This window comes from Rhamphochromis sp. 'chilingali', assembly GCF_963969265.1.
Source record: "Rhamphochromis sp. 'chilingali' genome assembly, chromosome: 1".
In the NCBI taxonomy this organism is placed as follows: Eukaryota; Metazoa; Chordata; class Actinopteri; order Cichliformes; family Cichlidae; genus Rhamphochromis; species Rhamphochromis sp. 'chilingali'.
Genome location: NC_137929.1, coordinates 54,682,319 through 54,704,972, shown reverse-complemented (window position 1 = coordinate 54,704,972; position 22,654 = coordinate 54,682,319). Strand labels below are relative to the sequence as shown.

General features: G+C 41.7%; 2 protein-coding genes across 2 annotated transcripts in view; both read left to right on the top strand.

Annotated features, from left to right (window-relative positions):
* Window positions 1-337: 337 nt before the first annotated feature.
* On the top strand, window positions 338-4,810 carry lratb.2 (lecithin retinol acyltransferase b, tandem duplicate 2; the record flags this gene model as incomplete). The annotated part of the gene is made up of 5 exons (XM_080905452.1): window positions 338-555; window positions 701-806; window positions 932-1,006; window positions 1,750-1,902; window positions 4,520-4,810. 5 exons carry the CDS (start codon window positions 338-340, stop codon window positions 4,673-4,675), a joined length of 708 nt encoding a protein of 235 aa, XP_080761578.1. The 3' UTR covers window positions 4,676-4,810.
* Window positions 4,811-5,460: 650 nt separating this feature from the next.
* The window catches only part of rbm46 (RNA binding motif protein 46), a 34,277-nt gene continuing 17,083 nt past the window's right edge, over window positions 5,461-22,654 (top strand). Inside the window, exons 1-7 of the mRNA XM_080896809.1 lie at window positions 5,461-5,539; window positions 5,964-6,185; window positions 7,080-7,260; window positions 7,458-7,614; window positions 8,392-8,521; window positions 10,128-10,225; window positions 13,012-13,405. Of these exons, the coding sequence (XP_080752935.1) occupies window positions 5,521-5,539; window positions 5,964-6,185; window positions 7,080-7,260; window positions 7,458-7,614; window positions 8,392-8,521; window positions 10,128-10,225; window positions 13,012-13,405 (1,201 nt within the window). The 5' untranslated portion in view covers window positions 5,461-5,520. The remainder of the gene's footprint in view (window positions 5,540-5,963; window positions 6,186-7,079; window positions 7,261-7,457; window positions 7,615-8,391; window positions 8,522-10,127; window positions 10,226-13,011; window positions 13,406-22,654) is intronic.

Here is a 22,654-nt window from a genome sequence, read left to right as displayed (position 1 = left end):
TGTTGGTGACATGTGGGAACTACAACTACATGGAAACAATGGCTGCAGCTTATATTATCTGACAGATGGTAAGATTATGTTTCAAATCAAGTTTGAGATTCTGCATCAAGATTTTAAAGTTTATTTGTGACCAAGGCACGGATCTTTGATCACATTTAAGACTCTAAAATGTTGTTAGAGATCAACGTCAACAATGTAAAATGTGACTGTAGAGTGTGCTGCTCAAAAAAGGCTCTTAAAGGTTCCCAGCAGTTTCTAATCCCCTCTCTGCCCCACCCACCAGCAGAACAAAACCACACCGCAGACAGCTCCACTTTCCCCTTGGTCTCCTCTCGACATGTTTCCCCTGCCGCTCCTCGGTCTGCTTTTTATCTCAGCCTCGGGATTCGAGCCACCGGCGGAGAAGAAGAAAGAGAAGGAGAGTGAAGAGGAGCCGGAGTGTCATGGAGGGGAGAAGAGGAAGAGTAAATATGACACAATATTCACCAGAGGAGACCTGCTGGAGGTTCCCAGGACTCTCTTCATACACTTTGGGATTTACCTGGGTGGAGACAGGTAAGGGTGACAGACAGCTAGAATATCAGTGAAACAGTTCAAAGGTTTAAATTCTGTTTCAAAAAAGTGAAAATGTTTTTCCTTCCTTTCTCACCAATGACTCACACTTTCCATTTATTTTTCATGACTCCTTTCCTTTCCACAGAGTAGCTCATTTCATCCCAGACATCATGCCCGTCATCTCCAGTGACCAGTATCGGATCAGTCAGATGGTCTCCAACACCAGACTCCTACTTGGAGTACTGGCTAAGGTACACGAAGTGGTGCAGCAGCTGAGCATCCGGTTTAATGTGCAACAGCTTATTCTCTCATATCACATGACAGCAGGTAAAGAATCAGTCGTAAATGAGATCTAACCCGTGTCTTGTGTCTTCAGTGTGGCAGTGTGAGGGTGGACTCAGTAGAGGACTTTGCCTATGGAGCAGACATACGGGTCAACCCTATGGATAAGGTGACATCAGGACAAAACAAACATTTTAACTTCTTTAACATCTTATAATTAAAGTACTTAACACATTATTCTATTATTGATAAATCCTTAGTCTAAATAGTAATACACCCAAAGGCACTTTATTGGTATGAGATGTCATAAAGTTACATTTAAGGATTCTTTATACTATTTTTATGCTAGACTGTGGGCTTAATATACATGAACCCACTGTTGGGTTAATCCAAATTAGTGAGTAAAAAGAGAAACACTTGCCTGTGAAGCAACACCTTTTATAGCTTTAAACTGAGAAAAAGAGAGAACACGATGTTGTTTTTCAAATGTTTCTGGCCAACAAACTGGGAACTAACCTTCTAAATAAATGTTAATCTGAAGGGATTATAGATGTGGCAACAGCTGCAGGCAACGTAGGGTTATGGTAAATACTCGTGTACTTATATAGCGCTTTTCACCAATATTAAGTGCCTTTTTACTACAATTTGAGTGCTCTTTTTTTTTTTTACTACAATTGTGAATATAAAGCACTTTCCTACTGTAATCGGGCACTTAATCACTGTTCTGCTACTACTGAGACCTCAAAGTGCTTTTCTACTACAAGTCCTATTCACACAGTCATACAAACACTTTTTTCCTGTGCTTGAGCATTTTATCAAACATTCAAACACACACCCACACAGAGGAATCCTGGGGTTTGGGATCTTGCCCAAACATACTTCAACATGCGGGCTGCTCTCTTCTGTGTGCAGGTATTAAGCCACGCAGTGCTGAAAGGGGAGGATGTGGCCAGAAGGGCAGAGAAGCTAGAGGGAGAAGTGCCCTACAGCCTGCTGTGGTACAACTGTGAACACTTTGTCATGTACTGCAGATACGGCACTGTCATGAGCTTCCAGACATTTCAGGTGATCTTAGAGATGATAATGTGTTTTTTTCTTATTAATAGATGCATCTTAAAGTCACGTTTGGAAAATCAATCACACAACTGCACGACTGTTGTCAGTTTGTCTTTTATAGCTGATAGAAAGCTCAACTTATTATTGTAGTTCTCCTCAGTTTATGTGGAAGCACTGAAAGCAGCTGTAATGGCACCACTTGTTCGTCTCTGGGTGGGTAAATGCCACAAAATTCAACATTCAAGGTCCAACTCCTCAGTGGGCGGCATGGATTCAAATCCTGCTCCTGACTTTGGAAATGAAAAATGGAATTAAGAAGTTAAGCTGCTGAAATAGCAGTTGAAGCGCTTGTGATGTTTAAACTATGAAGGTAACTGACTGTCACAGTAAAGCAAGAACAGGACAGGAACCTCCTTGCGATCAGGGGAAATTAGCAATTTCATTGAATTTCTTCATATTTAGCAACCAATCTGGTCAACCAGCTGTTCACCAACATCTTTAATCTCTTGGGGGTCTTTTTTTAATGGCAAGGCAATTGCACAGGAGACCTGTAATCCACAATTTGGATTACCTGCATCCTCCTGGTTGGCAAATAATTGCACTTTATAAAAGCAGACAGATTGCTAACCTGCTGCTTTCAATCGGTTTCAGTCTGCAATACCAGTGTGTGACATTCTTCACTAGGGGGCGCCACTCGACAGCATATCAGTGAATGCATTTAAACAACCATCGGACAATCTATCCTCATGTAAAAACTTCTCACCCAAACTCTGACCTTAAGGCTCAGAATCTCTGAAAGAACAGCAAACAGCTCCTCCAACAGTGAACACACATCAGATCATGCTTCTTTCCTACACTTCAGCTGCGAAGCAGTTGTTTCCTGCTGCAGATTAACACTGACCACAGATCAGACCAGCCTGCCTCTTTAATAGGGTTAAGCCTCCCTGTTGCAGCAACAGGCCCTGAGTGAAAGCTCTTTTGTTGTTGCTGCATTGTTCCGAGGCCGTCTGATTGCAGCATGCGATTAAAAGCATGTACCATAATCGTGAAAGAAGGCAGTGCATGAACTGGAGGAAGACGAGTGTGGCAATTAAAGTGAAATTTAAAAAGAGCAAAGCGGCTTAAAGAACGTCATTTGGATAGAAGACTTGTAAAAAAGCGAAAGTTGTAATTAAAGACAGCTGCGTGGTAGCATGGCAGTACCTTTAAGATTAGACAATTTATCGGTCAGCTGATAAACAAGCACAAAAGCATGTGTTGTGGATGGTTTTCACTTGTTTCAGAAGTGACTGTCTACAAATGTAAAGCTATGAAAACCAGATTACTGTGCAACTACTCCATCTAGTGGAAACACGGTGCTGATTTTAAACTCTGCACTGCAGTCCAAAAGAACACATACTCACTGGCCAATTTATTAGGTATACCTTGCTAGTACTGGGTTGGGCCTCCTTTTTGCCTTCTGAGCCATCTTAATTCTTAGTGGTCCAGATTAAATAAGGTGCTGGAAACATTCCTCTGAGGTTGGGGTCCATATTGACATGATGTCGTCACACAGTTGCTGCACATTTGTCAGCTGAGCATCCATGATGAGCAGTTCTACTACTTCCCAAAGGTCCCAAATAGATCCGGTGACTTTTGATGCCATTTCAACTCAGCGAACTCATCGTCACGTTTGAGAAACCAGTTTGAGATGATTTGAGCTTTGTGGCATGTTAGGGGCAACTATTCATCAGGAAGATGGGTACAAGAAGGGACGGACATGGTCAGCAGCAATACTCAGATGGGCTGTAGGTTTAAAAAAATCCTCAGCACCATTACACCACTGGCAGCAGCCTGAACTGTTGTTACAAGACAGGATGGATTCATGCTGTTTACAGCAAATTCTGACTCTACTATCTGAATGCTGCAGCAGAAATGGAGACTCATCAGACCAAGAAGCATTTTTCAAATCTTCTGTTGTCCAATGTTCTGTTTTTGGTGATCCCGTGCAAACTGTATGTTTAGTTTTCTGTTCTTAGCTGACAGGAGTGACACCCCTGGTGCAGTTATCTGCTGCTGTTGGTCTTTTACATATCTTGGTTGCATCGAGTGGTTATTTGAGTTACTGTTGCTTTGCTATCAGTCAAACCAGACACTCTCTGACCTCTGACATCTGACATCAACCAGGCATTTTCACACGGAGTGAAAAAAAAAAGTCTCTGCAAACCTCAGAAATGGTTGTGTGAGAAAATCCCAGCAGATCACCCGTTTCTGAAACACCCAACAAATCATCTTAAATCATCTTTCTTCCCCATTCGGATGCTCAGCAGGTTGATCATGGCCCTAAATGCACTCAACTGCTGCCATGTGATTGGCCGATTAGATATTTTTGTCAAAGTGCAGTTAAACAGGTGTGTCTAAAGTTAGGCTTGTGACTGTGACACTGGGAAAATTTCAGGTACCACTCTAATAAAATAAAAACTTTTCCTTTCAATTCATTTCAACACAAAACTGAATATTTGCCCCCTATACACATCAGTGTATTTCTTTCCTCACACTATAAGACGAGCAGATTAAGGGTTTTAAATTACCATCACTATAATAGATGGTTTTACATTATTGCCTTTCTTCTTCTTCTCCTCATCAGTTCTGTAAGACGACGAGGAAGCTGCTACTGAGTCAGCGTGTTGCCAAGTCAGCGGCAGTGCTGGCACTGTGTTTGGTGCTTTACCTGCAGGCTGTGAGTCTGTGCTCTGTGCTACTGGCTGTTATACTGCCTTTCCTCATCTGGATGGCCTCATGAAGAAAAACCAGCCATTCAAACTTGCAGAAATTTGCCCCCTGAACAACAAAACATTCAAAAAGGAAAATTCAATAAAATATTTAAAGTTCAATAAGTGTTGAGTCCTGGCATTTTACAGACTTTTAGTCTGAGTCATCACCAAGAGAAAAAATGTTTGGAGTCGAGGAGAACAAGAAAAATAAGCTTGCCTTATTTCTTGTATGTTCAAGTCATATATTAAATAAATTTTTATTTTAATTCAGCAGACTTGAGTCTCTGTCTTTTCCAGGTTACTTCAAGTGTAGATCTGCTTTAATCACAATTTTAGTTCAAGAAGCAAATTTATTAACATAACATGATTAGTATATGGTTTTGTGTCATTTTATTATTTTTTGTTTTTATTAGATAATTATTCCAAAATTATTTTACACATGCTTCGTTTACATTTTGTAATTTTGTTATTTTTTTATTGCTCCTATTTCGTTTCATTGGTGTTATAGTTTATTTGTTTTTTTAATGTAAATAAAATCACATTTAGATTTTTGGAGGGGTATATTAATTAATTTATTATTATTATTATTATTATTATTATTATTATTATTATTATTATTATTATTATTATTATAAAACAATTTCCAAAGTTCAGGGTCATACTTTAAGATTTTATTTTGTTTTATTAGATTTTTTTTAAAATCTTTTTTCTGTTGCCCCGCCTATACAGAGGAACGTTGTGATTGGCTGACGGGAGGCCAGCTTCCTGTCACTCACAGGTGTCAGGTTGGCCCGGCCTCTTTTCTCGGTGAGTCGTTGATGAAGAGCGCAGCATCGTCCGGGAACGGGAGGGTTTTATTTCATTGTGACAGGAAATGGAGCTGGAAAGAAGCGGTAAGATTTTATCCGACCCAAAATAAAGTTTCATTATCATGGTTTAATGGTTTACAAACGGTCGGACGAAGAGAAAGTTTAAGCTATATCACGGAACTGCTAGCATACTGAGTTAGCAGCGGATCGTTGGCTGCTTTTAAGCTTTAAACGAATAAAGCTAGCTACACGAGCAGTTTAGAAAGAAACTATTAGTGTTAAATGTTGCTGTTTGGCGTTAAGATGTGAAGTGAACGCTTGAAAGTGTGAAAAATAAACTACAAAAGCAAATGAAAGCTAGTTTAGCTTTTATAGCGGCTTTAGTATATACAAAACGGTGACTTAGAAAACAGGCAAAAAGCACAGATAATATTTTCAAGAGAGTAAAATAAATTATAAGACACTAAAAGTTCACATCACCCTCGGGTTCAATTTCTGAGTGTTGCAGTCTCACCTGAGCTGGCAGGTAACCTAGCTGTTTGTCGGACAGAGGATCCCATGGAGGGAGACGTGGACACGGACTCGGGTGAAGAGGCGAGGCCGCTGGTGATGGAGGAGGACTTAAAGGTGATCTGTGCTAAAGAGATGGCTCTGCTGTCCCTGATCGATAAGACGGGCTACAACATGGTGCAGGAGAACGGGCAGAGGAAGTACGGAGGTCCACCTCCAGGTATGTCAACCTGCGACACAAGTAAAAGAGACAAACAACAGCCCCGGGGTAGCTGTGGAGTCCCGTTTGTGTCAAAACAGATGTGTATGAGAGAGGCAGGTACCAAGGTGGCTTCCTGGTTAGATGTGAAGCAGAGATCGGAGGGGAAACTGTGGGCTTTGTTTTCATTAAAACCATTTTATTTTTATTAAGGCATACATTTGAATTCACTAATTTTAATTATTTGCACTTTTTTAAATAACTGATGATATTCTTCTTTATTGCAGTTCATTGTATTTGTGTAAAACTGAAATATTTTGCATCCTGTTCTTTTGATTTGGTGATTTTATTTTTAGTATACAGTACTCGTTTAACTAACAGATAAACACGTCTTTTATATATTCATTTTGCTTTAATGAGTTTCAAATAATTTATTTTTGCACATTTAATTTTCTTTACTTTTACAAATGTGAATTATTGTTTTAATTAAAAAGTCAATTCAATAATAAATTATTATTTATATATTCTAAATTTTATTTTGACACTTTAGTTTACTGATTTTAATATAAATTATTTAAGTTTTAATTTTAGTATTTAAATTTATTTCAATTATTAAATTAATTTGTTACATAAACTTTTTTTTTGTAAGTCATGCATTCATTTTTTACATTTATGCTGCTTTCAGTTTATCAGATTTGCTGTAATCTGCACAGCTGTCAAAAATACCTGCAGCAGCATCTGCTCCACTCCACATATTTTAATAATAATAATAATTTTTTTTACTTAAGCTCCTAATTAAAAAGTCGAAAATCCCAGTAGAAATCCCAGAAATACCTTCTAATCTGATCAAATAAGTGATAGAAGTGTTTATGAATATGAAGGCTTTGATCAGCTGACTCTGTGTCTGTGGTACAGGCTGGGAGGGTCCCGCCCCCCCGCGGGGTTGTGAGGTGTTCGTTGGAAAGATTCCCAGAGACATGTACGAGGATGACCTGGTGCCACTGTTCGAGAAAGCCGGCAGGATCTACGAGTTCAGACTGATGATGGAGTTCAGCGGAGAGAACCGCGGCTACGCCTTCGTCATGTACACCGACAGGTCGCTCGTCTTCCTCAGTTTTCTTTGACTCTTGCGTTTGTTTTTCAGGTGTTTATATGTGTAGGACACAGGCATTTTGAGTCACGTCACACTGAGTATATGTTCATTTATTTTTTCTTATTGGTAAAAGTAGTTAAGCAGTCCAGTGAAGTGAAACCTGTGCAAAGAGCTTAAAAACGAGTGTTTCTGTGCTCCAGAGAAGCAGCGCAGCGAGCCATCCAGATGCTGGACAACTACGAGGTGCGCCCTGGGAAGTTCATCGGCGTGTGCGTGAGTCTGGACAACTGCCGCCTCTTCATCGGCTCCATCCCCAAAGACAAGAGGAAGGACGAGATCATCGAGGAGATGAGGAAGGTAAAGCAGACTCACTCACTGACCCACAGTTCCTGGTTTCCATATGTGATACCAGCATCTTTGTGTCCAAGCTTATTCCTCATCACTGCTAATGGAAATGGAGGAGGGTCAGACCGCTGTAAGAGGAAGAAGATGCTCTAAGTTAAAGTCTTACAGGTAGCAGATGGATCATTTCAGATTCAGTCTGGCCTGCTCTGCAGCTTTAATGCGTCCTCACTGTGGAAGCTTTGCTTCTTTGCAGAGTTTCGCGGCCACCTCTCAGTTTGAGCCTCAGCTGTCCGCTCTCTGCACAGCTGCTGTTTAATTCAGCAGTGATTGATCTGCTGCTTGGCAGCTTCCTCCACCTCCTCCTCCTCTCCGTCTTTGATGAAAAACCTGAAAAAATAGCTGAAAATATTCAGTAGAAAGATGGTTCCCCTACAGATATTTGTTTATAAACGTCATGTTAAAGATGGTAAAAATGGCCTCAGCGGGAAAGAGAGCAGAGCAGCCCACTGGCCGTCTGTTAGTTTGACACTGGGTTTTTGATGGGAGTCACATCTGTGCAGGACGCCTCCTGTTCTACTTTTATGGAGCTGGTTTGTGAATTTTATGATGATAAAACATAATATATATATTGTTATTTCAAAGGGCTTTCTAACAGGACAAGTTAAGGCACTTTAAAATCAGATGATTCCTTTCACTCTCCCTGTCGTACTGTTTGCTCTCTTTTCTGAAGCAGTGTGTGTCTCTCAGATCTCAGTTTCTGCTACTCCCCCTCTGCGTCTATGTGTCCAGGTGACGGACGGCGTGGTGGATGCGATCGTGTACCCGAGCACCACAGACAAGAACAGAAATCGAGGTTTCGCCTTTGTGGAGTACGAGTCCCACAAAGCTGCAGCGATGGCTCGCAGGAAGCTCATTCCAGGTAGCCTTCCTCCTCGTCCTCCTCCTCCACGTGTTTCCTTCCTAACCTTTGAAGACATCTGTGTGTCCACTGTTTGTTTTCACTGTGCCGAGTCACACGTGTGCACCTGCAGCCTTTAAGCTGACTCAGTTCCTCTCAGCGTCCAGCAGAGGGCAGCACAGACTGACTTCTGGGTCCGAGGGTTTATAGAGGAAAGACAGCAGCTTCCAAAGCTCTGATCGTTTAAGCAGCAGAAGATGAGTTCACTGATGTAGAATCCACAGGAGTGCTCGAGTCTTTTAAAGCGATGATGTAAGAGAGAAAACAACCCAACCCGGCATGTTTGCTTTTTGTAACGGCAGAAGGAACATTCAGAACTCCACATGGGTTTGAACCCACAACCTTTTTGCTGTGATACAAGAGTACTGCAGAAACAAACTGCTGTAATGAATCTGAAGCAGGACAGATGGTGTGTCTTGCATTGATGAGTTCGGTCTGCAAAGACAAGGGGAGTGGCCAAGATTATTTATCTGTCACATACAAGTGCAACACGCAGTGGAATGTATCCTGACACACGATACATTAAGTGGATATATACAGAAGGACACTATGTGCAGTAAGTAGCATTACATGCAGAAAGTAAGTGAATTATGTACGTTAAGTGGATTAAATAAGACAGTCTGGAAATTTGAAACTGAAAATCTGAGAAAATACACATTGTGCAGACAATAGCACGTGTGCAGTTTCTGCATCCCACTGACCATTGAACCAAACACTGTAGGTGCCCAGAGGTGTAACCCAGCTGTGTGCAGAGGGGATGAGGTGTTATTGAAGGCTCCATGTGGCTGCTTTGAGGCACTGTGTTCACCTCCGCCTCTTTTTTTTTTCTTTTGTCTTTATTTTTCACTTTTACTCATATTTAAAGCTCAAACTTTGGAAAAAATCACATTCAGTGGCTCTAATAGTGCTAATCATGTTGGATAACTGAGCCGTGAGTATGAGAACACCCCTGCAGTGTTCCCCCCTTTGCCTCCTTTCCCCTCCCGATGAGTTTGCGCTGCTGTCCGGAGGTTCAGCTAGCTGTTTCCATTAAGCTATCGGTTCCCTCCTGTCTCAGCCCCTGGGCTGCATTGGACATTGATCCTTCAGTCAATCGATTCACCGGATTAACCACAAACATGTTCCCCAGCTGCTTATTTTATCTTCAAACTGCTGCTCCTGCAGATTTCCTGCACGGTGGAGTCGGACACCTGTCAAGCAGGTGTTGATTCAGGGCAGCTACAGGAAACTGAAGGTATAAAGCCGAGGTTATTACTCTAACCACCAGCAGCAACTTTAGAAGGGAAACAAAGATGAAAAGGTTTTTGTTCCCTTTAAAAAAATTTTTTTAATGAAAGTGAGATTTAAAATGAGAATCACAATGGTGTGAAACAGGAAGTTAATCAGGAGGAAGAGGAGCCTCATCTGCTGAGAGCAACGTGAAAACTTCCTCTTTTTAACAGCCACCCTTATTATGTGTGTGTCCTGCCAGCGGAGAGCCAGCTGTGTGCGTGTTGTTCATTCATTGACGGGTTTAAACCGTCAGCACCCTCACGTTACAGTCACGTGATGCTGCTGTGTCCCACAGGAACTTTCCAGCTGTGGGGTCACTCCATCCAGGTCGACTGGGCGGAGCCTGAGAAAGATGTGGATGAGGAGGTCATGCAGCGTGTTAGGGTCCTTTATGTACGTACACACACACACAAACACACACGTGTTTAGTTTGTTTGTTAGCAGTGTAGTGTCCACAAGTTTAAAGGTTAAAGTTAACCTTGAAAAAACAGTTTCAAGGAACCATGTTGAGTAATATATCATATGAAAACACAGAGCTGTCCAATGTACGCCCTACTACATCACAACGATGGCAACGTGTTATGATAAAAAACAAAGTGTTGCGCTCTGCAAGTGCTCTTGTTGTCATAGATTTAACACCGTCTGTGACGCTGGATGTAAGAAGTGTTTACATTTTCTAAAGCTTGTTTAGCGCCATCTTTTTGCCGGTACAGAACGTGACACCACCTCGCTGGTTTGTTGGTTGCTACATTAGTTAATGTTAGCTAGCGACAGAACCAGTAATTGATTGGAAAACAAACTGAACTAATATTTGTCACTGTAGATTTAATGTAGGGTGATAAGTAGCTGAACTCTGATTGGTGGAAACAGGCCTGGATCTGGCTGCATCGTTTGTGACAATCCATCCTTTCCTAAACCTGACTTCAACCCTCGGTTTAGCGAGTCGGGCCTCAGCGAGTGTAACGAAAGCTGCGCTGTGCAGCAGAGGTCGGCGTGTGTTCAGGCAGAAACCCATAAAACACTCATCTGCCTCACCCAGATCAAAGGTGAGCAGCAGCAGGAGCCGTTCACCCTCCAGGGGATCAATTACTGAGGAGGCTGAAACACTGAGGTGTGATCCGAGGCCAGCATGTACAGTGCGAGGGGTATTTTTAGCAAACCAAGCCCTCGACTCGAGAAAACCTGCTCGCAGCTGCTCCGTTCACTCGGCCTCTCATCAGCCACAGCGATGAAGTTTAGAGAGAAGTCGAGCAGAATCTGTTCGTCTGCACAAAATGTGACTGCTTGAGTTTGTTAAGACTTTTTCACTAACATTGGTGTTAGATGGAGTTTCAAAGACACTAATCAGGATGCTTTTTAATGTGCTCGGGTGGCTCTTGTTATACCTCTTCAGTCACCAGCTCCACTGTCTTCTGCTTCGGTTTGGCTGTAACAAAGACAGTAAATCTTTAAAACTCTAAAGGTGTTTGTAAGGAGTTCGATGAAGCTCACGTGTCCAAAACAGAAAGCTTGTTCCTGGATAAATCTGCAGCTCCACGGTAGTTGAGGCTTATCCTGCTGGTTTGCTGCATGCATCGCGAATGAGCTGGTTTTCAGTTCAGGTCTTCCATCTAGGGAATCTCAACCAAAACGTTCCCGATCATTTTACCATTAAGTTTAATGCACATCTCTGCATTAAACTGGGCTGAGTTTGCTGAGCATGTCATGGAAAAGTTGTGTGGCAGGACTTGGTAGATGGGCTTAACTAAATATACAAGTTTATCGCTGGCAAGAAGGCTAATTGAACAAAATAAAAAAGCAGAGCAAAGTAACTGAAACAACTGTTTATGGCCATAAGTTGTTTTTAGGTCTTAACAGGGAGGGTGTGTGTGCCTGTTTCATGCTTGTGCAGTTGTCTGACAACAAAAACAGGGAACAGCTTTATTCTGAATTCAGCTGCTCTAAAACACCATCGAGCTGCTAGAAAATAGCAGAGCCACAAAAGCTGCTGACACTAAACATACAGGAGCCTTTCTCTGTAATATTGTTGGGTCCCTACCGTACAATATAAAGCACCTTGAGGCGACTGCGGTTGTGATTTGTTTGAATTGAATAGAAAAATGCACAAAAAAACCATTTAAATTCATCTGTACTCAACACACGAGACCAAAAGGAAGCAAACAGAAGCAACGCGGCGAGCAGAGATGATGGGAAATCAATTAAATGATTTCTCAGCTTCGAGGCAAGCCATTGGGTACCGCTGATTGGCAGGGCAATAAATACTTTACAGGGTTACCTAGGCAACCTAGTGTCCTGTATTGATAAACGGTTAGTGACAGAGCAAATCTACTTCCTGTCTGGCTCTTCACTTAAACTCCCAGCACTTTCTGCCTGTCTGGATTTATTTTGTTATTCTGGTGATTTAATTGACACCATTTCCATCCAGAGTTGAGTTCCTCCTGGAAGTTTCCGAGGAATTTCCAGGCCAGACGAGAGAAATAATCTTTCCAGCTAATTCTGGGTCTAAGCCCAGAATTAGCTTGGTCTGGTCACAGTTAGTTTCCTGAAAAACCTGAAAAAACTAGGTGCATATCTCAGCCAGCTTCTCCTAACACTGCCCAACACTAGCTCCTTAAGAGCTTGTAAAAATAATAGAAGGCCGCTGCACTTGTTTAAGTTCGTGAAGACATTTCTGCTCCCACCCAAGAGGCGCTTTCAGTTCTGAAACCAAAAGATGGAGTTTAAACTGTAGTTGAGTTTCTCCTCTTAGGTGGCTGTTAACCCTCTATTGATCACATGACCCACAATGTGTGAAAAAAGGCTTTAGCCATTATCATCACCGGGGGTTGAGACCACACTGTCATGTGACCTTTTGAGGTCACCTGAGGTAAGGTGTGAGTGGGGAAGCCTGTTTTCACTTCATCAGGTGAAATCATGACAAATAAAATGGTTCTGGGTCAAAACGTGGTGAGATCAACGAGGACATGTAATGCCACACGCCTTTTGTTTGATCATTTTTGAAAAGGTTTGACTAAAAATGTGAAATCTAACATTTTTTTTGGTGCCAGAGGGTTGTTCCTGCTGCTGTTCGGACATGGTTACCAGGAATAAAAGTGATCTGCATTGTCTGTCTGCTGTGTGTTTTATTTCATTCTCTGCTTTCAAAGCCTGAGCAGCCACTTATCTCGTTTGTACTTCAGGTGCGAAACCTCATGCTGGAGACGTCGGAGGAAACTCTTCGTCAGGAGTTCTCCCGCTTCAAGCCGGGCTGCGTGGAGAGAGTCAAGAAGCTCACTGACTACGCCTTCGTCCACTACCGCTCTCGCAGCGACGCCCTCACCGCGCTCAGCCTCATGAACGGAGCCCAGATCGACGGAGCCGCTGTGGAGGTGACGCTGGCCAAACCAGCGGGTGTCAAAGACGGAGGTGCAGCTGGCCGGAAGTGCGGCACCAGAGGTAGTCAGGGAGGAGGAGGAGGGAACGGAGGAAACGGGACATTTGGGCTGCACAAGAATGATGGAGGGATGATGGGAAGAGACCCAATGAGACTGGTGTCCCTGCCACTGACAAACCCCTTCTACAGTGGGAGTCGAGGTAAGTGGGGGAAAAAATAGAAATCTTTTATATGTTTGGGGGTTTTTTTGCCTCTTATGTAGAAGTGAAAGGTCGCTGGTACGATTCCAACCAGAGGCACAAAGTCTCCGGCAGGAAAAATAAGAAAATAATATGTAATTTGATAGTCTCAGGTTACCTTTTCTTTCAATTTCCAGCCTTTTTAATGAAGCCACTGGTGGGCTTTGCTTCTATAACCTGCATTTAATGTTGTAGTGACGTGAAAAAGACGGTCTTCTGCAGAGATCCACAGATTGGCATTATTAAAGGGTCTTGTGTCAATGACGTTTTCTCTCAAAGTGAAGTCCAAGGGTTAGGAGACAGAGGCAAGAGGCCAGGAGTTTTGAAATGCCCGGGGAAGATGAAGAAGCAGCTGTCAAAGTTTTGGCTCCCTTCAGTTATTTTTACTGAGTCGTCCAGTATTTGGAGCTGAGCCCCTCATGTACTCTTGTATTACTCGTGTGTAGGTCAAACACATGAGAGGCTAACTGAGCTAAAGTGAACATGGAGGGTGACTGCTGATTTCTTCTTTCCAATTTTTTTCACCAGTCAGTGATAAATTTGAACTTTTTAAGGACTTTAAGTCCCAAATAAACACAGTGAAAACTCTACAGAAAGCTCTGCTTTAAACAAAATCAGATGTAAACTTTGGCAAATGGACTGTTTTTTTTAAAGAGTGTTTTTTTTACTCTATGCAACATGCCTCATTCACACCAGCTTTCTATCTAACACTGTGAAATGACCGGACCCACACAGTGTACAGTTGTCATGGTTTCGGCTTTATTTTTGACCACAAGCGTCTTTTTATGTTTGGCACTGTCTTGTAGCCCGGAGCCAGCTCTCTCTGTGGCTCTCTCCGCTACACACAGCGCTCCACCAGTCTCTTTCATCACTTTAAAAGGGCAGCGAGTCATCAGTGCCATCATTATCACCTGTCCCCTCTGACATCCCGGCACCACCCCATGAGCTCACTGCACCACCTCTCCACTGCAGCAGGCCAGAGACCACATCCCTCCTACACACTCACATTCTTATAAACGCACCAGAGAGCAACTCGGGCTTCAGTTACTTTGGCATGCAGGCTGGATTAGTCTATGACCGGCTGTACCTCAACAGCCACTTTACCGTAGAAGTAGCATTATGCAGAAAATAGCAGATTTCACTGACAAAAATATGAAGTAATGTAAGGGAGAAGATTCGGCACATCTAAAAATGACAGCTTTTTATTCAGGTCACAGTCTGCTTCTCCTTTCTTTCAACTGCTGCCTTCAGTGGTCACAGCAGCGGACCGTCTACCTCCACCTCACCCTGTCTCTGTGGCCTTCCTCTTTTCCTCTTGCCTGGCAGCTCTGTCTCCACTATCTGCTCTTCACGTGTCCAAAACCATCTCAGCCTTGCCTTTTTAGCTTTTTAATTTCTTCAAACTGCTGCCCTGTCCCTCTGATGTACTCATTGATTATCTCGTCCATGTTGGACACGCCCTATGACAATCCACTGTCTTTTTGTCAGTGCTACCTTCTGCAAACCACACATCACAGCAGCTCTCTCTAATATCTCGTAAACCACCCCTGACTGCAGTCTCGTCTTCCCCTCTCCTTCTTTGGATGGTTGTCTCCGGGGATTTAAACTAATCCACCTTCACGTTCTCTGCTCGTTGCAGCTTCACTATTACGTGTCTCTCCCTCACATTAACAAACACATATTGTATTTGGACTTGGTTTCAGGACTAACTGGACTATTTTAATTTTACTGGAAAACCAGTAGGTTTTCTCTAAAGTCAAAATAACATTTACCTAAAAGTATTTTCTTTATATTTTTATTTAGTTTTAATTTTCACTAAAATTGAGTTTTTATTGTTATTTAAGTGAATTCTAATGTTTTATCACAACAACTTGTAATTGTTAGTTTAGTTTTACTTGGTATACTGTCGACTGATGATGATAAACCTGGGCCAGACTTTGTGATAGGAGCAGCAGAGTGGAGGATGAAGGAGAGGTTGCAGGTGGGGTGGGAGTGGAGACCACAACTGCATAATGAATCCAAAACATGCTAGAAAGTTCAACTTTAATCGAAAGCATTCATTAGCTGCAGCAGTTGTAGGGAGGAAAAAAAGAAGAATATTTGTTAAAACTTTTTAATGAGCAAAAACTAAAAACATATAAAGTCATCAGTTTAATGTATAATGGATTTTTTTTTTCCTCTGTGAGGAGTCAAATCAGTCCCCCCTTTTCAAAGTTTAACCGGCTGCATAAAACTGTGAAGCTGGTTGTCAGACAGTTTTAAATATTTTCTGTGAAACATTGAACAACGTGGATGAATTTTCTGTCATTCTCAGTTCAATTTTAGATAGAACTGTGCAGCATAGATCTTCTCCTCATCTGTAGTTGATGTTTTATTTGTGAAATTGTTCATTTTCTGTATAATAACCACATCTCTCATCAGTTCTGATCGAATATCTCTCATAATAATCCAGCTGTAGATTAAAGTTTGGCTGAGTTTGTCACCAGTTTTAAACAGTTTTATGTTTCTCTTGTAGTCATTTGCTTCCTTGAGAATTAACCAAAGTACAGTTGAGCGAAAAAGTATTTATTCAGCCACCAACTTTGCAAGTTTTCCCACTTAAAAAGATGAGAGTGGCCTGTAATTTTCATCATAGGTATACCTCATCTATGAGAGACAAAATGAGGGGGAAAAAGTCCAGAAAATCACATTGTCTGATTTTTAAAGAATTTATTTGCAAATTATGGTGGAAAATGAGTCAACAACAAATACTGGCTGATGTTGATTTTGAGTACCATAGAACTAAGGTGCCAGTGTCTATATTAGTGGGGCACTGCTTGCTACAAACATACAGAATCCAGTTTGGGGATGGCAGTAGAGTAGTTTTATAAAATAGGAGCTTGTGCTCCAACTACAGAGCCTCCTCAGGAAATAGGTGAGTCTTACCCTCAGATTTAGGGGGTAACATCAAATCTCTGCTGGCAGTGGAGGAGTGGACCTACTCTGAAGCTCGAGCATGTTTTCACTGCGTGTTGTCAGTAGGGATGGGTATCGTTTAGGTTTTATCCGATACCGGTGCCAAACCGGTACTTTTGAAATGGTGCCGGTGCTCAAACCGGTGCTTAAAGAATGGAGAACACAAAATTGGTCCAAAAACCTCTCATGTTCAGCTGTTTTTTTTTTTTTTTGTTGTTTTTTTTTTGTAAAAAGATAACAATGTTAGCCTTTTCTGCAGCTATAGGGGATTTATGGCATCACTCTAGGCTGGAAGCAGTGCTTAAACAATGGAAAAAACACAAACTTTGTCCAAAAACCTCTCATGTTCAGCTGTTTCCCTCTTTTTCTTTGGTCATTTTAGCCTTTTTGGCCAGGGTGAAGGGAGTATCTGTCATCAAACAAGAAGACAGCCGCATGTAGCTACGACGGTGTTTGCTAGTTCACCTTACATGCATTAATGTAACAACGTGGTTAGCCTACTCAACGTAAATTACACACGAACAACATTAAGCTACTCATGCAGAGAAGAACAGCTGCTGCTGCCATCATCATCCGTCATCATTTCTGCTACACTGGCAGGGCTAGGGGCCAGGACTCTCCTCTTCGGGTTTTTGGGGGATGTTGCTAACTCCGGGTCCGATAACAGGCAACCCACCCGCAGTAGATGTGCACGGTGTGAGGTCTCGCAGCAAGCTATCAAATACGGTGCATTTTTTGGCTTTTAAAAAAAACGCTATGCGTCGCCAGGTGTTTCATCAGATTTGAGGAGTTACCTCCTTTGCACAGTATCACCTTAAAGCACTTGTTGCAGGCTGCTGAGTTTGCATCTTTTGCTGTGAAGTACAGCCAGACTTTTGACCACTTAGCCTTGGGCATTTTTAATATGTAGCTCTGCTCTAAAAGAACGTACGTACCTGGACCCGCCTACTATCCTCGGAAACGTAAAGTGATTGGCTAGAATTCAAAGTGTATGACATCTCAGGAAAAAAAAGCACCGAAATGTGCGCTGCTTTTCGGTCTGGTTACTACCGTTTATGTCAGATACCGGTACCCATCCCTAGTGTTGACTCCACCAGAGTTGGCCCAACCTCAGTAGTACACCACAAAACCTTTAATTAATGGGTTGTCCAGCCACCACCTGTTCACATGAGATCATCATGGTAATGACCAAAACAATAACATCGCAGATACAAGCATCCTCCACACTGTCTGGTCTCAGCCTCAGGGTGAGAAGCTGGAGTTCCAGGTGAGGTGGGGAAGGCCTCTGGTCAGAATCCTTCAGGAGGTTTTACCACAACTGAGAGTAAAACCTGGATTAGACCCAGAACTCTGTGTCTCACCTGACCTGGGAGCACATCAGGATCTCCCAGGATGAACTGGGAGTGGTGGTGGGGAAAGGGGTCTAAAATGGTCAGTTTACCCTCTTGTCAATGCGACCTCACTTCAGATAAGGAGAAGGAAATGGATGGATGTCCAGGTCTGCTTGTTCATACACAGCATGCGTTTTGACTTGCAGATAAATTCTCAAAATATGGCATTAACTATTTATTTCTAAAATAATTCCCATTTCTAACAGGAAATCATGTGTAGTGCCAAACAATCAATATCCCCTCCCCGGGAGAGTAGAAAGTGCTTTCTGCTGTCAGAATAAACTCTTCTGGACCGCTTGCGGCTTTCTAATGAGCTGCACTTTGTTTTTATTTTTCCCTTTTTTGTAACACAGGGTCATTCTGTTTCTTCACTCTGCCAGGAAAATAAGCCTAGATTGTTCTTCCTGTACATATGAGCAGGTTTTGACTGTGTCTCATCCATTACAAACCACATTTATCAAGCCTCTCACATATATTGAGAAAGCCGCAATAATAATCTGGTGTCAGAGTACGAGCTGATGTTCCCTCATGCTCGTGGCGATTTTCTGAAAATGAGAAAAGTTTGTGAGTTAACTCTGCTATAAATGGGCTGTGAAATATTTATGATGGGAAGATGTCAGAAAGAGACGAGGATATGGAGAGATGAAGTGGTTGTGAGAGAGAGAGAGAGAGAGAGAGAGAGAGAGGTTTCATTTGGGGAGGGTTCAGATCTTGTCCACTGTCCACATTCAGCCACACACAGTCTTTTCTCTCCATTTCAGGAAGGCGTCAAGTTGGTTTATTTCTGTAGAAGATTCAGATCAGATGAAGGCTCTAGATTAGACAAAAATAAAAATCTCCATCTTGTTATTGGGAAACTGGCAAAATGGTAGCTGTAGAGTGCATTAAGTCTGATGTAGAAGAAGAAGAAACACAACATCTACAGCGCTTTGCTGACTCAGAAGACTCGATGACATCATCATGTTAACTCATCGTCCAACCCAGCAGGAAGATGCTGCTGAAAAGGATTCAGAGTGATATAGAATGGGTCTATGCTTGCTGTCCCTCACAGCGACCTTCATGTTTCTGTAAAAGTAAAGTTTTTGTAAAAGTAAAGGGGAGGTTGTCATATGTCCTCTTTATTGGGGAAAGAGTCGAAACTCCTCCGAACTCATCTCTCCAACAAAGCCTTCAACCTTTAGGGTTTGTTCATTTTTTATTTTCCATAAAGGGTCCTTATGCATATTTGACTTTGTGTCGCTTAGAGCCATGGGCTTTGATTCAGGTATTTGGATAGATGTAGCCACCATGACTGGTTTCTTAATGTTTCCAGGCCTCAACTGAAGTGTTTTGGCCATTTTGGAACAGGATTCTTACTTGGCACACAGATATCTGAAGCACTGACTTACTGGGCTGTTAGTGCAATTGACTTCACAGCTAATCATATTGTTTGTCAGATAGTTGCTTTAAAGTGGTCCAGAAGGCACAAACACGTCTACTGTTCGGGCACTTCATTTAGCTGAAGAACTCTGTTTTTGATATTTCTGAAGTCTATTGCGTTCACCACCTCAGCACTGACAAAGCTCACACTCTTAACTCATCTTTGTGTCAGATATAAATTGTCCATTCTCTACTTCAGAGATGTCAGCCTGGCCTCTTCAGTTTCTTTTCTTTGTTTTCCTCTTCTTTAAGATGGAAAAGAAGAAATAAAAAAGGAAGTTTTGTAGAAATCACCGTCCTCAGATTCCGATGGCCTGACAGAGAAGAAAAACAGCTGCCACCGTTAAAAAAGAGCGACACGACCGCAGATACAGACATTATCACCGCGGACAGTGTCCTGCATTAGTGACCGGTGTCTGGAGTAGAGATGGACCGATCCGATATTACGTATCGGTATCGGTCCGATACTGACCTAAATGACTGGATCGGATATCGGAGAAAAATAAAAAATGTAATCCGATCCATTAAATATCACGAAAGCACCTCACAAAACTTGCAACACGCCGTAACTCACCTCAGAACGTTAGCACGTCAGAGCAGTATGCATCACGTGATAGAGCGGCTGTGGCATGCGGGACCTGTCGGTGGTCTGGATAGCATTTGGAGCTTCGCTAGCAACCTGGCATTTCATCTCCGACAAAGTTATCCCTGAGAGAAGTAAAGCAAGTGTGTAAGTCCATCTCTGAATGTTTGTAAAGCATTCCTGCGTTAAGCTTAACGAGCGACTGCCTCTCGCTCTCCGGCTGCTACTTCAATCGTGAAACTGCTTAAATGATCAGCTGATCGGCTTTTCTGTCGCGAGTCCGTCTTTGTTTTTGGCCCACTTTGCACCAGAAAGAGGAAACCAGCGGCTGAACAACAGCAGCACGTTTAAGCTTGATAAGCTGTTGTTAGAATTTATTTAATATTACTTTCTACACCAGGATCTTTTTCTACGTAGCTGACGCTGGTAACTGTGCAGGGGCGGATCTAGCAAAGTTTAGCCAGGGGGGCCGATAGGGCATTAACTGGGAAAAGGGGGCACAAAGACATACTTTTCTTTCTTATTCTCATTTAAAATGTCTAGCTTTTAATAAATAATTATCTGACACACAAAGTTTTAATTTGATGTAAAATGAATAGAAGTCCATTATTGTATATAGTAACTATTAAGTCTAATATATATACCCTAGTAAGCTATAGTACTTTTTCCTTTGGGAAGGTACCATCTGTGCAGTCTGCAATTTTGTTGAAGAAAGATGTTGAATCTATTTAATATTTCTTGAAAAATAATTGATTTCTGTGCATTTTTTTTTCACACTGCATCAAATTAAGGTTGATTACGTCGATTAAGCATCATGAGGTGGCGCGTGAGGGGTGGTTCCCTATTTTTTATTTATTTATTTTTGTTGTTGCTGGGAGTTGGAACCCTATTAGTTAGGTTGCTTAATATTTACGCTAAGTACTCTTTAAAATACCAGAATAGGGAGGATGGTGTAGGTCTAAGTTTATTAGATTGATCAGTATTGCTGAACTATGAAATATTTTTTTTGTATACAGGTATAACAGAATAGCTTTAGTGTAGTTGTTGTTTTAAACTTGAGTATGAACTTGCAGACTTGCAAAATGCAGCAAGATATTTTAAAAAACAGTTTTGTTGATTAAAAAACACTATATCGGATTCATATCGGTATCGGCAGATATCCAAATTTATGATATCGGTATCGGTATCGGACATAAAAAAGTGGTATCGTGCCATCTCTAGTCTGGAGGTCGGGCTGACCCGTGTCACCCATACTTACGATGATGGCTGCTGTGGCAGAAACTATGCTGTTTAATTTCCATTAATCGCAGCGCCTCGCTTCAGTTTCATTCAGATAATGATCCAAACGAGCTTCTCTTAAATCTGTCTCACCGCTTATCCCCATCCATCATTTTCTCCACTCGGCCTCCGGCTCACAATAAAATCTGCCGTCTCTCTGTACAGCCGTCCTCAATTTTACACCATCAGCCATCAAAGAGACATCTGAAATGTAACTATAACTTCTGCCATCACGACCCCCCCATCATCGCTGGGATTGATTTGCCCGAGGAGACATGTCTCACAGAATTCCCTCACATCGCCTCTAAAAAAAAAAAAAAAAATCACATTGGTGTTTTTATAGACCTATGTGATTTTTTTTCTTTTTTTTTAAACATTGTTTTTTATTGTCCTCAGCCTTTATTATTGTTTGTGATCATTTATGCATCATTTATCTTCTACTTTTTTTTAATTAACTTGTTTTTAATTTTATCATTTTATGTTTTCTTGTTACTCCTCAGCCTTTCTAAGGCGACAATTAAGTGCTGAAAGTGCCACAATATAGTGACTCTCGCCGTTTGTTGTGTCGAGTAGAGAGTTGTAAACATGTATGAGTGTCCGGTGTCATGGAGACCTGGCATTGTATGGTTCATTAAGAGGCTGCACAATGATCCTCATCTGATTGCTTCTGCTAGGCCATTCTGTCTGGCTTCAAACTGGTGATTTTTGCATAAAGCAGGTGTGCTGAATAAATCTGAATGAATAAAACTCCATGACTCATGGCAGCTGGTAAATTTAGAAATGTCTTAGTGTTATCCACTTAAGCCATCTTTTATTTCAAGGCTAAATGCCCCTTAAATTGCCTAAAACAAATGCTGAGGCGCTGCTAAGAGTTAAAAACAATCCAAATTCTGTTAGCGCCATGAAACGGGCACTAACAGATATCTATGAAATGTAAGTCAGCTAGTTAGTTTCCATCTAAAGATAATATAATATATTATGATTGAAGGATTTCTATTAAAAAACAGGCAAGTACACAGTAGAGCGCTACTACAACTTTTATCAGTTGGGCTAGTTAACATGCAGTATAATGAAGTGCTACTAGGTGGCTAGCTACAGAGCTATGGTCAATGTTGGGGAGTAACAGAATACATGTACGGGCATTATGTATTTACAAAATATGAGTAACTGTATTCCATTACAGTTTAAAAGGGTGATACTCAGAATACAGTGACTTTGTTGAAATAAATGGATTACACGGCGGTATTTTCCTGTTTTATATGTTAGGCTGTGCCCTCTCTATTTTTGGTAATTCCACGCTGGTGGAAACGCAAACAAAACACACATTAAGGGACTCTAATGTCTGTGTCTCAATCTCACGGCCAATGTCACCTCTACTTGCAGCCCACATAATGACGTGAAGTAATATTTTTTTAAAATGATTATTTAATTAATAATTTAATATGAAGGCAATAGCAGACTGCTACAGGCATAGCCCTAAAGAATGTAGCCTCATGGGCAGTGTAGTCCATGCTGCAGGGAGAATGGACTGCCATACCCATTATGTGTCTGTGAGCGAGGGAGGGAGAAAAAGGAGAGTGGAAA